The sequence below is a fragment of the Cydia amplana genome, chromosome 13 (genome assembly GCF_948474715.1).
Source record: "Cydia amplana chromosome 13, ilCydAmpl1.1, whole genome shotgun sequence".
In the NCBI taxonomy this organism is placed as follows: Eukaryota; Metazoa; Arthropoda; class Insecta; order Lepidoptera; family Tortricidae; genus Cydia; species Cydia amplana.
Genome location: NC_086081.1, coordinates 3,755,090 through 3,771,845, shown reverse-complemented (window position 1 = coordinate 3,771,845; position 16,756 = coordinate 3,755,090). Strand labels below are relative to the sequence as shown.

Sequence of the window (16,756 nt, the reverse complement as noted above, 5' to 3'; positions counted from 1 at the left end):
AACATCATTTTTATGTAGATAGATATATTGTTTCAATATTAAGGGTTGCAATAAGTCCAGTGCAGCAATGTAGGTTTATATTCAAATTTCGTCAAGTCGTTCTACCCTATATGGGCCTATATTACTACACGAAAACTTTAAACAAATACCTAAGTTCAAGGCCTAAAACTATGTCAATTAGCTAGCAGGATGGAAATGAAACGGCAAAAAGAATAGTAACAAGAACATACAACGATCCTAGAATTTGCTATACACCAATGGCTCGACCAATGGAAGGCGTTTTAAGCAATGTTGCCAGTTTAATCCTTTATAACTATAATTAGTAGATTCGTGAAACTTGCCTGAGTGGTAGTTAAATCGATATAAATCTATGAAGGTGATATTTCATTTTTAAGCAATAACTTTATGCCGAGGTTCAACATTAATAAATCGAAAATCGTTATCTACGTCTCTATCGCTGGGATATGCAAGAGTGTTGTGAGGTTCATAACGATTTTCGATGTTATCGGTAGACCGTAGACCCTCTGGTGTAAAACACGATCTTAATAGTTTTTGGCCACAAAAGCTACTTACTACGATAAGTTCGTTTCTCTATTTTACTGCATCTTTATAAATCTCATCGTCTCCCGTAGAATTTGGTTTTAATGTAACAAACTACTCTTTAAAAACTACCATTCTAGTGCTCTGCAATATATGTGGCAACATTTTCAATTTTCACCAAATAAGGCTTGGTCTCTTAATGCTAACAAAATCGAAAGATGAACCTTTCTTCAGTGTGTATTAATATAAAAAAAAACATTGCAATTTACGAATGATTACAAAATTAGATTTCATTAAAAGTTCCGCTTGTTGACAAACTCTCTGAAGTATGTAACCAGCCTTATAAAGCTCGGTTTGTCAGGAAATGCCAATCTGACATTTGACACGGCGGTCTACTGATTGGTTCAACTGCAATAACGGCGGTAGAATTAAGCGCCGTGATTGGCCCGGTTCTAAAACTTCTAAACTTCAAACGCGAGGGGGGTGCATTTGTGTTCATATTTTTACTGTCGTTCGTTCGTCGGTCGGCGGTCGTGCACTTTCGTTTCGAATGTAATTTGTTTTGTTTGGTTTACACCGGCGGGCGCTTGAATCTCGATAGTAAATTACGCGGCGTTATTTATATTTTCGTTCGCCTGCTGCGCGCATAGCTTTACCATTCGTAACCGCGAAGAGATACTTTACATGTGGAATACGTTCGGTGTATTTATTTTTTCTGGAGTCTGTGAGGCTAGTGTTCGTTTGTCGGTGATGGTGGTCGGTTAGTGTTCCTACGATGTCGGAAGCGACGACGCCGACGGGCGAGGCGCCCGTGCTGGAGCTGGACGACCGGGACGCGGAGCCCCGGACGCCGATGAAGCGGCTCGGCTCAACGAGAAAGCTGGCTGCATTTAACAGTGAGTCCCAATAACCTTTCACTTGTGTAAAGCACTTGCACTACAGGCTGGCTGCTCCTGATGTGCGCTTTAGTTCAAATTTGGAATGTGTATTACATTTCAAACTTTGGTGAAAAACTTTACGTGGAAGTTTGTCTATGCTAGTTTACGCAATTGTTTTTTAAATAATTTTTTTTTTCAGTTCAGGTTGCAATGACTTCCTGATTTGATGAGCTTAGGTTAGGTATCTACCGAAATAGTCCTGATTTTTGTAAATAGAGCTAAAATTCTCATTTGACTCCTTTGTGTCAGAAATATTAAATCCAGTAGTTATACAATTTCACTACTCCACTTATCTATTAGAATTTAAAATTTAATTGTATTTTCTCTTTCAGTTTGTCCTATGGCTGATCCTTGAAGTTCCAAGACATTTTAGATGACCAAACCTTTCCTGAATCCTACCACAATATCCTTCCTACATGTATTGTTTTCAATGAAGCATTTAAAGAACAGGAAAATGAAGTGATGGTTGCTTGTGTTTATGAGGAAAAAATAAATGTGTCATAATAATAAATTGCAAGATATTAGTAGTAGTAGTAGTAAACACTTTATTGCACAAAACAAGTACATAACACAGAGATAATCCAGTAAATGTGTACAAAGGCGAACTTATCCCGTTAAGGGATCTACATGGATGGATGGGATTTATGTACATTGCCATTTTGTCAATTATATGAAATTATTAAAATACTCATACTCATTCTTTATTGTTAATAGGTGATTACATGTCAATTTACATAGCTAGTACAAATAACATAATAAAAACAAAAATTACAAAGTATTCTAAATATTAAAGTTTATTCGCTATTTGCATAGCTTTATATTTTCATTAATACATTAATATTTCGCAGTCAGACACAGAATCAGAGTCAGTCAGAATAAATGCTGCAATACACATTATTATTGACTAATCAGTTAATACTGAGATATTATATTGTTATGTAATTATACATAGACTCAAGAAGAATACTTCATGATATTAGTCAAATAGGAACTAAAAGAAAATAATAATCAGGTTGAAATACCTACTCTTGAAAAGGATAAAATAAATTAAAATGCATTACAGTCAGGCAGTTTCCTAAGGTTTGCCTCTTAACCTTTCATATGTGTGTGGTGATCAAAAAATTGGGTTTAACCCTTTAGCGGGCAAGGCTCAAAAACATCCTCAATTCAAGCCTCATCGCCAATCTATAGCACAAAAAATTTTGTACAAGAAAAAATACAAAAAGACAATGTTATAGGGTGGTCTTTTTTGAGACCCTTGCCCTATAAAGGGTTAAACCTCAGTTGTACTGTATAGAGCAGAAAAAATCTTTCTGGAAATTTGGTTGGCCAAAAAATTTGGTCAGGATCCTTTCAATACACACAAAGGCTAAAAATATCATTGTTATTAATATTATACAGGTTATTGTAACAAAAAAAATAATTCTATTCTTAATTTAAATCCTATCTCATCATCATTTTCCATCCACTTTGAGGCTTAGCCTGTCAGCATAATTCAAAGGCTAACAAATCATATTCAGTCAGTCAACAGTGTTATCAGTAGCCTTGTGTTTTACGCTTGCAGTCTTAAGCTATTGCGTTAGATAATGCTAAATTTGATTTCATATTACTTTGTGATGCTTGGCTAATATTAAAAAAAAGACAAGGAAGATTACAGTATAGATCTTAACAGAAATTCCATGACTACAGTCTATTCCCCCTTCCCTCCCCACCCTTCTATTTCGTCATATTTTAATGATATTTAAAGCCTGACCAGTAATATATGATTGTCAAGAGGGTGCTGTTATTTTTATGTACAGGGTGACAGTTCAGTATAGTATGAATAAAAAAGCTCCACTGAAATTCCACAACATGGCGCGTGATCATATATTGCTGGTCAGTGGTCAGGCTTTGAATACTTTCAATCACAGATAATGGTAACCAAATTCATACATTTAAAACCATAACCACCTCAACCTTAAAATTTCATAATTGTTATGATTGTTATTATAATTTATAACAAAGGCTCCAAAAATACATTGGAAACGAACGAGTTCCGTTCCACATACGCTGACAGTGCGCAGCTGCTGTTTACACTACACGTTCGATTCCGGCGAATGCCTCTAATTTCGTGTTGTGGATGGATTGGAAACAGTGAGATGTGGGAATCAGAAAGATACCTATGCGATTTACGATCGACGTTTAGGTTGTGGGCCTTTGGTTTGGCACCAATTTTAGATGCCATAGATAAACTAGAGCATTTTTTATGTTTGTAACATTTCAGAAAAAAATACCCAGAAAATAAAGGCAGTTACACATAGCATTTTTTGACAGTTTGTAACTGGCGTATGGAAAGTTATAGTCTGTCAAGCCGTTTCAGTCGGTAGAAAAAAGCGGCAAATTTAAAAAATGTAGGCGCTAGGGTTAGCGTCCCATAGAAAATTTTAAGTCCGCGTCTTTTTCTACTGACAAAGTTGTTTGACAAACTATAAATTTGACATTTACACTTCGCGCCAATAACGAATTTTTAACTGTTCAATAGCGAACGCTTTTAAATAAGCCTTTCTATTTATACATTTTTGTATTAAAGTGTTTAGGTAGTTATAGCAGGTTATTATGTAGGTACACGTACAACACACCCCGTCGTTGCACGCACGTACGAGGGTGCAAATGCCAAATTATAATTCACATTTACCTATCAATAAAAAGTGACTTTTAGCATTAACAACTTCCTTAAAAAACTTGTTCTGTGCCATCTGTGTGTCTACGAAAATAGTACGAAGTTACTATGAATTCAAGAAGTAGAACTCATCACATAACAATAAAAAATTAGTTGCGATAAACCCAACGTACGGATTTAAGCTTCACTTTTGCTGAATAACATTGTAAATTGTAATAAATTGCAATACCGGTCGTTCGCAAGTAGGTAGCTAGAATGCAGGCGCCAGTCCCGCCTTGCTAATAAATTATGAATTGGTTTACGCAGAATATTCCGATCTCAGCCAGATCCCAGATTAGGTAAGTTGACTGACACTCGCGGTATTTCCTGCTTCAACTTGGTTTACTTATGGTAAATAGCTGCTACCAGTTAAGCCAGTTTTGTTTAGCATGGATTACTAATTGTTTGAAGATAAGACCGAAATGAACATAGTAAGCAGCCTGCAAATGCGATACGTATAACCTAAGTTTAGGTAGTCTGAGCGGAAAGAGAAGAGTCGTGGAATAGAAGGGAACCCATACCACAGTATAATAAAGAGTACTAGCATACAGTATGGACGCTCCCTGCCTCCCGTTGAAAGTGTCGCCCACCCGCTGAGACCCGCTCTCGGTTACCTCACAGTTACCCTACAATGTCTTATCTCACTCACACAAGCATGGTACTTACGCGTTCACCTACACGAGCTTATAGGCTGTGTGCGTAGGAACGCGTTTGTTTCATACATTTGATCGCCAGTGTCCGAGGTGTGCCCATACACTCTATATTCTATGACTCTTCTCTTTCCGCATAGACTCTATAGTACACCAAACGAACACCAAACATTGCCAATCGGGGGAAATAATTCGTGTGTAAGCTATAAAAATGGACCTTAAAGTGCCATAAAGTTTGTGCAATTGTAAATAGTGCCATGTTCAGTGCATATTCGGCAACACGCATCATCATAATCTCTAAATCAAACAATCATCAAATTAACTCTCTAATTACGAATTACGAAGACTGCATGTAACGCATGTAAAAATCATAGACAAACGTAATAAACACCACAACTCTTGTCGTTCAAAACCGCGCCTTAACTTCCTGTAGTACGTCACAATATTGACAAGCAAAAAAGTGCACCGATTTAAGCCGTTAAAAATTAAGCACACGGCACTCATGTCCATTGTCTCATAAGTAATATTTCCGTTTGAGTTGTTTCCTTCGGGTAATGAATAAATGATGCTAATGTAGTGTGAGTGGTCGGCATTGGCCACTTCCGCGGCTCCAGCGTGGGCTCCCCCTCTGGGATAAAGCAGTCCCTGTCTCACGTCGCTTTAACTGGGGATGTTAGAATGAGAGCGATGCCGATTTTTTTAATAATAATTTGCGTGGGTTGCCAGAAGGGAAAAGTGGCGGTTCTTTTCTCTATCAAATTTTTTACAATCTAAATATTTTACTATAACTAGTAATGTTAAAGTGACATGATTTCCACTTTAAATTACGTAATTACGGAAGATATCCAAGTTATTGGAATAACCCGGAAATTAAAAACACGTTTTAATATTCCTGAAAACCATAGATGGTAGGATCCTAATAGATGTGGTATACGCGTGCGTCCGTGAGGGACAAAACAGGCAATGCGACACTACGATTGGTCGAATTTATTTGTTGCCCACCATAATCCATACTAATTTATAGTGGGGAATAAAAAAAAGGTGAGACTGTGACAAGGACAAACAATAATAATTAGCGCTTTCGCTGCTACTCCTACTGAAAGGTACATAAGACTATCCCGTTTGGTCATTTCCCCCAGTTAAAATACTAGATTCATGCTGGAAACATACCAAAAACAACCTGCGTAATTTAGTCGGGTTGATTGTTGCCCACCAAGCACTGGTGGGTAACAAGTGTTACATCAATACGTCTACCGTTTTGACGTAGCACTTAGGACTTTTTAGACGTAGGTAGAAATGAAAGTGATTATGACAAGGACAAACAATAATATCGCCTTCTCTGCTACTCCCAATGGAAGTTCCATAAGACCACCTTTGGCCAACCCGCCCACCTATATCGTATTGTTGCTCTGAGTAGTCTGGTCATAGTTATCTGATCAATTCAGTGTGAAATAAAATCTTTTTTCAACTAGACTAAAACGAGACGATATACGTCAGTCGAAACATTATCACAGACACTAACTAGGCCGGGGTTGCCAAGAGATCAAAGATTTGTGCCAGTTTTGTTGCCAAATCCTGACCTATTATGAACGCTAGTTTATTAACACGAGACATAATAGCTAAACAAAAAACGATATAAGTCTCTATATGTAGAACAAAGGTTACTTTAGAGTGCGAACTGCAGCGATATAGGTACATCTCTATTTGGAAATATCCAGGGTGGCAGATATTTTTGAAGCGTACCGCAACACTATAGTTTGTCAAAGGACTGTCTCATTTCAAAAATTGACAGAGAAAATCATACTATTTTTGTCTTACACTAGTACCAGCACCCAAAAGAAAAGGATGAGTATAGTTTTTTTTGTTCTTATTTACTGACAAATTTGGTTTGACTAAGTATACATAATAAGTACTAGGTTAAGTTTAAAACGGATTTAACGATTACAGGCCCAAATTGCATTTAAACTCGTGGCCAAATAGGGCGCGCCGCCGGCTATTACCTTGATTAGGTTTAGGGATAGGGACCCTAAATACGGAGCTGTCTAATAAGGGCTTCTTGCATTGATATTAATACCGGATTTCCGGCGGGGGCCTGTTTCTCGAACGGTATAAGACTTATAATATTAAAGGCGTTAAATCTTAGACTTATCATGGGTTACCTTTTTTAAAACCTGTAAAAGCCAATAAGAACACTGAATTAGAGTGTGACCACAGATAGAAAACTATTGGCAAGGTGCGTAGTCGGTGGAGGGGGAAGTGGCGCTGATCGTCACAAACACAGGTAATCTTATGGAATGTCCGCCATTAGTACTAGCGGCAGCCGCTTGAACTAATTTTACTCCATAAGATTTAACGTAGAAAGTCCGCCAAAATGACGGCAGCACCAGTCGTGCACCTAGCGAATAAAACAATTGACGGCGCCAGTGAGCGTAAATAGGCAACACATAGGTAGAGTCTGTTCGGAAAGAGAAGAGTCGTGGAATGTATAGTTTGTCAAAGGCCTGTCTCATTTCAAACATAGACAGAGATAATCATACTATCTTTGTCTTACACTAGTACTAGCACCCAAAAGAAAAGGATGAGTATAGTTTTTTTTGTTCTTATTTACTGACAAATTGGTTTGATCAACTATATGTGACCCAATACATTCCACGACTCCGAACAGACTCTAGTGTAGGCAACTAGGTATGCCAAATCAATAATTTTCTGTGTGCCATGCCATAACAATATTTTTTTGTTTTGACATGATTACGTTTGACCAGGAATGTTGTGTCAAAGTTGCCAGGTTATTTGATTTCTACTCTTTTTTCGTCGGACTGTAAATGGACAATAGTAGGTTTGTCTGATTCTCTTGACTGTGCAATCCTAAGTCAGAATACAAGTCTAGATTTCTAATAAAATCTACCATAGTAGATAGGTAGGGTAGGTAGGGTCATGTTAGGTAGGTAGTGTACAGTCATGTAGCTGACCAGCAATAACCAAGCCAATGTCCTGCGCTATTCGCAAAGCCCATATCAACATAAACCAGCATATCTAAAGAGGCCCACTGATTAACAGTCAGCCGGACGATATCGGCCTGTCAGTTGTTCGGAACTGTCAACTTTTTGTTCTAACTGACAGGCCGATAACGTCCGGCGGACTGGTAATCAGTGGGCCCCTTAACACCCACAATGGACCTATGTGACTCGAGAATGTGACAGAGGTGATATGGCTACCAGAAGCATTTCAAATCTATACTTGTCAAATCGGCTAAACCAGAGATCTGCAAACAAGAACAACCAATCGCAATAGAAATTGCCAATTTTGGGAATACCTGAGCTGCAAACGTTACGTTGTTGCAACATCACTTAAAACTCTTACAAGTGACAACTTTCTCGAGTAAAATATGCTTATCTGATTTGTGCAGTTATCACGAATCTAGAGGTCAGATTATGCTAGAGACGGGCTCTCAGACGAATAATCATGAATAGGGATGTTGAGGTCGCATCTGCGCTAAAATCGTTTCACGCCTACGCTCCGCTTGGAGTGCAGTTCTGCCAACCTAACCCAAAAATCGTATGTCACTTTCATAATCGTGTAGATACACCCTTATCGACTACGCGGTAGAACTTTCTTTTGCATAAACCTGTAAGTTTTAACTGAATGTTATTTGCTATCTTTTTCTGTGCTTGCGTTTTATTCGCAGTTTATGTAAAGTTGGAACTTGTTTTGCCATTGTATGCAATGCGAAAGTTTTGTTATTTGTTACTCTGTAAGTGAAAGACTTGGAGTATCGGTTAATTCTTTGGCGGTGCGATGTCACTTGAAAAGATGGCCATTTGTTGTTTAAAGTTTGGTAAAGTTGTTCATTGTTAAAGTAAAAGTTTGCATAAGACTATAAAATAAAATATAATTGTTATTAGCAGTGTATACTCATTCTTTTTTGTCGTGATAATATGAGTGTAAGAAAAAGACAGTGTGAATTCCTTTGCATAATTGCATAATTGGTATTAGAATATATTAGTAGATTTTTTTTTCCACTAGCTTCTCTCCGCGACTTTGGTTGCGTAGAATGATGATTTCCGTGACAAAAACTATTTAGTATTTATTCTATGTCCTTTCCCAGAACTCAAACTAAATAATATCTCCATACTGAATTTCTTCTGTTTAAATCGGTTCAGCTGTTTAATCGTAAAGAGATAACAGACAGACTGACAAAGTAACTTTAGCATTTATGATATGTATATATTAAGTATGTAGTAGGGATTCATGACTCGCGCTCGAAAGCCAGGTTCGCCGTTGCCGATCATGGCATGGATAGCTATAATACTCGTAAGTTGTAATAAAGGGATTCATATTCTATAGATGGGGTTAATGATCTTAGAACATATTATAATACTTATTCCATTTATGGACAACTTTCTAATACGTAATTCCATATTGAACACAACGATATTCCGACTATTGTGCACGGTAGGGATTATTCCATCATTGTCACACTTGATCGATGAATAATGCAAAAACGCATAATGCATAATGCACTGCCTTCTACGTAGCTCGAAGGAAATCGCAGTTGTCAACAATGTCAACACATTTAGCGATTGTGATGGGTTGGAAATTTGCTCAATCAAATCGTTTTGACTTGTTTATTTATTGAGATGATTTCGAAATGTTGTTAGAATACTGTTGTTAAAATGCAAAATGTACCAAACTATTTATATTTTTTAATATTGCCGCTTGTTTTTACTGACGGAATTAGCTTGACGGACTTTAAATCCCTTTGCTAAAACCGCTTAAACTGACAATTGGTTAATTTACGTGTTTATAAAAAACAAATTCAAAAGAGCTAAATACATTTAATATAACCTAACTAACCTAATCGCTTCTACAGAGTGCCTGAAGTTAATGATTGAAAATTGATATCGTTCAAATGAAACATCAGGCAATTTTTATGGATGCCAATTATGTCACGCAAACTCGTTTTTTTTAAATAATCCCAATTTCAATTCAAATAGTATCTTAACTGCACCCCTTAAGGGATATGCGTAATGCGTGCTACGGTCGTCCACGATCTAATTACGATGCGAAGCACCTCGGGACCCAGACGACATGTTTTATTTATTATTGCTACACGAGAGCTTTATTGTCTATTAACACGCGATTACAGACGTGTAACACAACTGACCATTTCGCGTGTACTATCGTTTGTTTTTTCGTAGTGCCTAATAACGTACAATTGTACATATTTGTTTATTTTTGTATTGAGCAAGCATAGGGCCTTAAAATTACATATGATGTGACATGGATGTGACTGGACTTTTCTATAAAATTATTTGGTTACCAGATCGGCCGAAATATATGAAATCATCGTCGATTTATGAACTAATTCCACGGTGAAGGATGTGGAGTAACATAACACACAAACACTCATTTCGCAGAACTGCCTCAATGGTAAAAAAGTCTTTATATGGACTAAGGGCAGTTTCAGACTAGCGTTTTATTTTGTACGAGTGTATGTGCTTGTAAGCTTGTATCGACCAAATGTAGGGAACCGCGTGTAAGCTCGTACCGCTGAAACGACCGTATACGTGCAGAACAATACGTTAGTGTAGTGTAGTCTGAAACCGCCCTAACGGCCTGGCCACGACATTGCCACGACACCTATGGTTTTCGCCGAAGTCGCCGAGTCGAAGCCAGTCGCGCAATCCCAGGCCGTAAGATTTCAAAGTGTGACGTAAAGGAACAGTTTCAATGAGTTTCGATGTGTAGCGCCAAAACTAGTAAGCCACTTACCAAAAAGGGAAAAATATTGCGTAACTGCCACAGGTGTAACGCAATCCATTAATTGACCCTATTGTCAATTTGACCACTATTCGCATGTCCGATTGACCTAGTCACTCTAGTCACTCAATTGAGTGATCAATAGCTGCAATCCGAACACGGCAGTTAACCTCTGCTGTAGAACAATAGGCTACATGACTAATTTTCATTTATGGTGTCAATCGATCGAGTTTGTTTTTAGGATCAAATGTCTATATGGGACCCATTGCAGTAAAGTAACACAAAAGTCAGAAATTGTAGTCAAAGGCCGACAGTCGCACTTCACTCGCGAAACGCCCTTAACAAAACGATAAATGAACGTGACGTCAAGGTCTCTGAGAGGCGAGAGCCCATCTTGTCGTATGGACAAAACAAGAAAATTGCATTTTTGTCGGTGAAATATTGCGTTTATGTATATAGTTGCTATACAATATTTTTTTGGATAAAATGTAAGGAATCTTACTTTTATCGTTTTTGAAAGTTTAAAAAAAACTTAAATTTTGTAAATTTCAGGTCCTCTAACATTTCCATATTTTATTTTAATATCCAGATTATTGTGATAAATTGCTTGTTTGCTATCTATTTTACTAGATTTTGTTATAAAATTCAACATGTGTCATCATCCCTATTGAATGTGCGATACTGAGACATCTACAATTCAAAACTCTCGTAAATTATGTACAGTCAAGTGTAAAAATATGGGTGCACACAGCATAATCAAAAATATGTCCCATAGCTCTGTCAGCGAATTAAGAACTAGGGAGGGGACATATTTTTGAGTAAGTTATACCTATTATGCACCCATATTTTTACACTTGACTGTACCTACACGCAACAGTTAAAAGGGATGAGACATGTAACAGAGTTAGATAGTAATGCCAAAGATAATTGGGTACTTTCCTATACCTACTTAAAATAAATTATTTCACACCGTGCACGAAATAAGACATCAGGAGGGCTATGATGCTTTGTCACCAAATCATTAATCATTTATTGCGTGATATGTGAAATACCTGATAAGTGATTAAATTTGGTAAATAGACGCGAGGATAAAGTACAAGTGACTAATGATAGCGTGACATGATTTGAGCTTTTGAAAAATCAATTTTAATCTCGATGACTTAAGGCCTATTTTAAAGAATAGATTACTTAATCACATTCCACCACTTATCTACTTTTGCCATTGACTGATAAAAATCATCCGTGGTTTGAGCTTTTGAAAAATCAATTCTAAACAAGTTTACTTAAAGCGTATTTTAATGAATGACATCCTATCACCACTTATCCACATGTGACGTTGATAGTTAAAAGTTATCCACGGTTAAAGCTTTTGAAGCTTTATTTCTAAGTACTTAGAGTTTATAGTCTTTGAAATAAGCTACATTATCGAATTAAGGTAGAACCGGCTGCAATACTTAATTAACGAAGGCTCATATTTGCTTGTAAATTCATACAAAATTTTAAGGACAGTAGACCTTATTAACCTCAAATACGGTGAATTTTATACGTCAAACCATCTGTCAAAATCAACTAAATTGTAGGCCCTCCCCAAACTTAGCCACCTTACTAAGACAACTGCTCGATGCGTGTGGCCGTTGCTCTCCGCCTAATAGGTTGCCATGGGTATGCCAACCCCACCACGGTTTCACTGTGGGGAGCAACGGCCACCATGTCTTGAGCTGCTGCCGTTGCGCTGGGAGGTTCCCACGGCACCATGTTCTTAATGACATCGTTAGGAGAGCCTTATTGTCAGAGTTACCTAATATCCCATGTATGCTTGAGCCGCCAGGCTTTAGCCGATCGGACGGCATAAGGCCTGACGGCTAGACCCTGGTGCCGTGTGAAAGAGGTAAGTGCTTACTGTGGGACGCCACGTGCGTCAGTACTTTTGCCGCCCCGCATCTTAGTCGTACAATGCGGTCGGCAGGAGCGGCTGCTGAGCATGCGGCGTCTCTTAAAAACCGGCCAAGTGCGAGTCGGACTCGCGCACGAAGGGTTCCGTACCATTACGGTACGGAACCCTTCGGAACTAAAGGGTTACGGTACGCAAAAAACGGCAACAAAATCACGTTTGTTGTATGGGAGCTCCACTTAAATATTTATTTTATTTTGTTGTTAGTTCTTATTATTTGTTGTTGGCAACAGAAATATATCATCTAAATAGACAGACAGACCGACGGACAGCGGAGTCTTAGTAGTAGGGTCCCGTTTTTCCTGAAACCCTAAAAAGATAAATACTCGGCGCTGAGCGGGTATTTATTCGTCTCCCTCGGTGTCGAGACTTCGGGATGCTCCGGGAGCTGGGACCTCGCCATTTTGAAAGGGGCCTTGACCCCCGCTCCGGATTTTTCCTGATGCAAAGACTGTCCATCGCAATCTAAGGCGGTCCTAGGTCCTTGCTACTCGTAAAGTCTGCAGCGATATTGATAGCCCACGCAGTGCAAGCTTAGTGCAAGTGTTATACTTGGTCAACCAGATAGAGAGAGAACAACAGTAGAAAAAGGCGGCAAATTTGAAAAATGTAGGCGCGAAGGGATATCGTTCCATAGAAAATTTGAATTTCGCGCCTTTTTTTACTGACAAGATTTGGTTGACCAGCTATACTTACCCGTCATAAATTCATAGAAGTCTGACGTTTAAAATGACGCTTGCACTGCGTGGGCTATCAAAATCCCTGCAGACTTTTCTCGGTCTGACTCTATTAACTACTCTATACAGGGTGGTACAAACCTCGATGTCCAACATTTTTTTTTATTTTATCACTACGTGGGCTACTACCAATACTTTTTTTATATTAAGGCTAGATTTTAGGAAATAAAGTTGTGTATCAAAGAAGTAAAAAATAAAATTCGGCACCGAAGTCAGGCACCGAACGTCATCTCTGAGAATCGCCTAATAGCCCACGATATGAGGAAACTAAAAAAAAATTTGAACGTTGTGGTATAGACCATCCTGTATAGTTTGAGTGTTGGATTGCAACTAAATTAGTACGACGCTGTCATTTTCTATTACGCGATTACGTCCGATTTTACCCGAAAAACGAAGTGCATTCTTGTAAGTATAGTTGGTCAAACCAATTTGTCATTAAATAAGAACAATACAAACTATACTCATCCTTTTCTTTTGGGTGCTAGTACTAGTGTAAGACAAAGATAGTATGACTCTCTCTGTCTATGTTTGAAATGAGACAGTGCTTTGACAAAGGATATAACCTATTTGTATTGATTTTTTACATTGATTTTATACGCAGATAAAAAAGACGTTAGAGTTTATGGAGACATGACAGAAGACGCGATATGCTGAAGAATATGTTGTCACAAAAGGAGCGACAGTCCGTTTAAATGTAAATATGTTGGAATGACCTTCAACTGGTGTCAGCGAGCTTGCCGTGATACCTTCACGAGCTAATCACAGCGGCGTATGATAAAATCATGGTTGCTACTGTGCGAAACATTTAGGGCGCGTGTACACGGTGCCGCCTCCGCGCCGCTGCCGCGCCGCCGCCGCACCTTCGCGCTATTTACACGAGACGCGTAAAGCCCGCTGCCGCGCCGCCGCTGCACCTTCGCGCTATGTACACGAGACAAGTATAGTCCGCCGCCGCGCCGCCGCCGCGGGTTTTACGCGTCTCGTGTACATAGCGCGAAGGTGCGGCGGCGGCGCGGAGGCGGCACCGTGTACACGCGCCCTTATGTGTATGGAATCGAAGCTGTTTCCGGCCTAACTCCAATCTGTGGCTAAATGTTTTGGTGCTTGTAGTTTTTAAGCATTCTGAATTAAATACTCTGATTTAAACATAATTAGATTGTTTTTTTATTATTATTAATCTCTCTATTTTCACTTTATTGCACGAAACATAGGACGTTTTGCCAAATGGAATTCTCTACCAGTCAGGCGTAAGGCAAACAGAGATTGGTGTTGGTATGTAGGATATAAAAGCGACCGTATGTCGAACAGGTAATCTGGTTGCTGGCATTACATACATCTTTCGTGCTGGTATTTTATACTGTTAAATCGTACCTATGCTAAAAAAGTGACGAACTCCAAATGTGACGTCCTCAGAAAGTGGCGTTCTCAGAAAGTGACGTCCTCAGTGCTACATTATATCTTTAATTAAGTACTTTAAGATGTGCCGGCAATCCGTCGCCATGTTGAGTTTGAGGTCGGCGTCTAGGTCGGCACACAAATAGAGTGCCAAGTCTTTGAGCACTCTATATATGTGCCGAAACTCCTCGTTGGGCATATCAAAAGGGTTCCATGTATCCCTTATGGCACGTCGTTGAATTTTTCTTTGTTGATGCTTTTCTTCCATGGCAGCAGCTGCCAAGAAGAAATGATATCTTTGCCATCCCTACAAATAATGTAATGATATTCTTATATGAATACAAATGGAGTTCAAATAGTATATATTATATTTGAAAAAAAAACTATACCGGCCAAGTGCGAGTCCAAAATTGTAGACCCAGTAATTTCGGATATAAAGGTGGGAGGGAGGGGCTAATTTTTTGGCTATTTTCTTAAATAACTTCTAACCTATTTATTGTACTTAAAACAATCGCTGGTAGCCTAGCGGTAAGAGCGTGCGACTTGCAATCCAGAGGTCGCGGGTTCAAACCCCGGCTCGTACCAATGAGTTTTTCGGAACTTATGTACGAAATATCATTTGATATTTACCAGTCCCTTTTCGGAGAAGGAAAACATCGTGAGGAAACCGGACTAATCCCAATACGGGCCTAGTTTACCCTCTGGGTTAGAAGGTCAGATGGCAGTCGCTTTCGTAAAAACTAATGCCCACGCCAGTTCCTGGGATTAGCTGCCCAGGCTCCCATGAGCTGTGGCAAAATTCCGGGACAACGCGAGGAAGCCATGTCCGTCTTTGGGTGAGGGGTCACTAATTTACATATGTGTACTAAATTTCAACTTAATTGGTCTAGTCGTTTCCGTGAAAATAGGGTGTGACAGACGGACAGACAGACGCACGAGTGAACCCTAAAAATTGTATTTTTCACCACTTCTATACCATGAGAGCACCTTATCGTGCTCAGTGAGCACCACGATAAATTAATCAAAGGCTAGCCGTCAAAAATCGACTATATGTCTAACTATCCAACAAACGTAGCCATTTACCGTCTATCGCTGTCAAAGTGGACAAAACGGTATGAATGTTATAAAAATGTATAAATCTAGACAAGTGTCTTTTATATCATTTAACTTATCCACTTATCAACTAAGTTTAAGTTGGAAAAGTAGACAAATGACATATTATCCAACGAGCATGTTATGCAGTTAATCGTTTAACGACTATCGCTGTCAAAAGTGGAAAAGACGTCAAATCAATAAAAACTGGATTAAATGTCAGTTTTATCATCATTTATACAACTATATCATTTATACAGTCGACCATCATAGCCCTACTGATAATATTAGGAAAACATAGATAGCAGTTATTTTTAAACACAATTTCTATTTAATACATCGGATGGAAGTATTAAAAGTAGGTGAGTTGACTATGACGTCACTACACATATAAATTCCATATTAGCAAATCGTTTTGACAGTTCTAAAAAAGAAGCTGATTTGACTAGTTGGAAAGTAGCCAGTTGAGTAAGTATAGAGGCTTATTTTTTTTATTGTACATTTCATTAGGTAGATGGTTTTCATTACAATCCTAAAGGGGCCCACAGATTACCAGTTCGCCGGACGATATCAGCCTGTCAGTTAAACGCAAAAGGTGACAGTTCCGCACAACTTAAGAGGGATGAGTAGAGTACAGTTTTTTCATTCAATTGTTTGTACTGTACTGTTACGCGGACAAAACTTGTTTGCAAGGTACGATATTACGACTGTTGTTTTGAGATTTCTTCGAGAAATGCAGATTTCCCACATGTTGAGTTGTTTTTGCCGGACTTCTGCGAAATCTTTGCCATTGAATAGCAATCGGTGCGCTTACGCGTATTGTATAAGTACACATGTACGTGTTTATGCATAATAAAACGGGCAGTATAGATATTCTGTTTATTCAGAGATTTTCCTTAGGATTAGGTGTTTTATTTATTTTTGTACTAGTCTGTTTTAGTGTCCCACTGCTGTGCAAATGCCTCCACTCTTTTCTCCTAGAATGATATCATGGT

General features: G+C 38.6%; 1 protein-coding gene across 1 annotated transcript in view; it reads left to right on the top strand.

Annotated features, from left to right (window-relative positions):
• Window positions 1–950: 950 nt before the first annotated feature.
• The window catches only part of LOC134653369 (SLIT-ROBO Rho GTPase-activating protein 3-like), a 102,765-nt gene continuing 86,959 nt past the window's right edge, over window positions 951–16,756 (top strand). Inside the window, exon 1 of the mRNA XM_063508706.1 lies at window positions 951–1,436. Coding sequence (XP_063364776.1) covers window positions 1,316–1,436 — 121 coding nt within the window. The 5' untranslated portion in view covers window positions 951–1,315. The remainder of the gene's footprint in view (window positions 1,437–16,756) is intronic.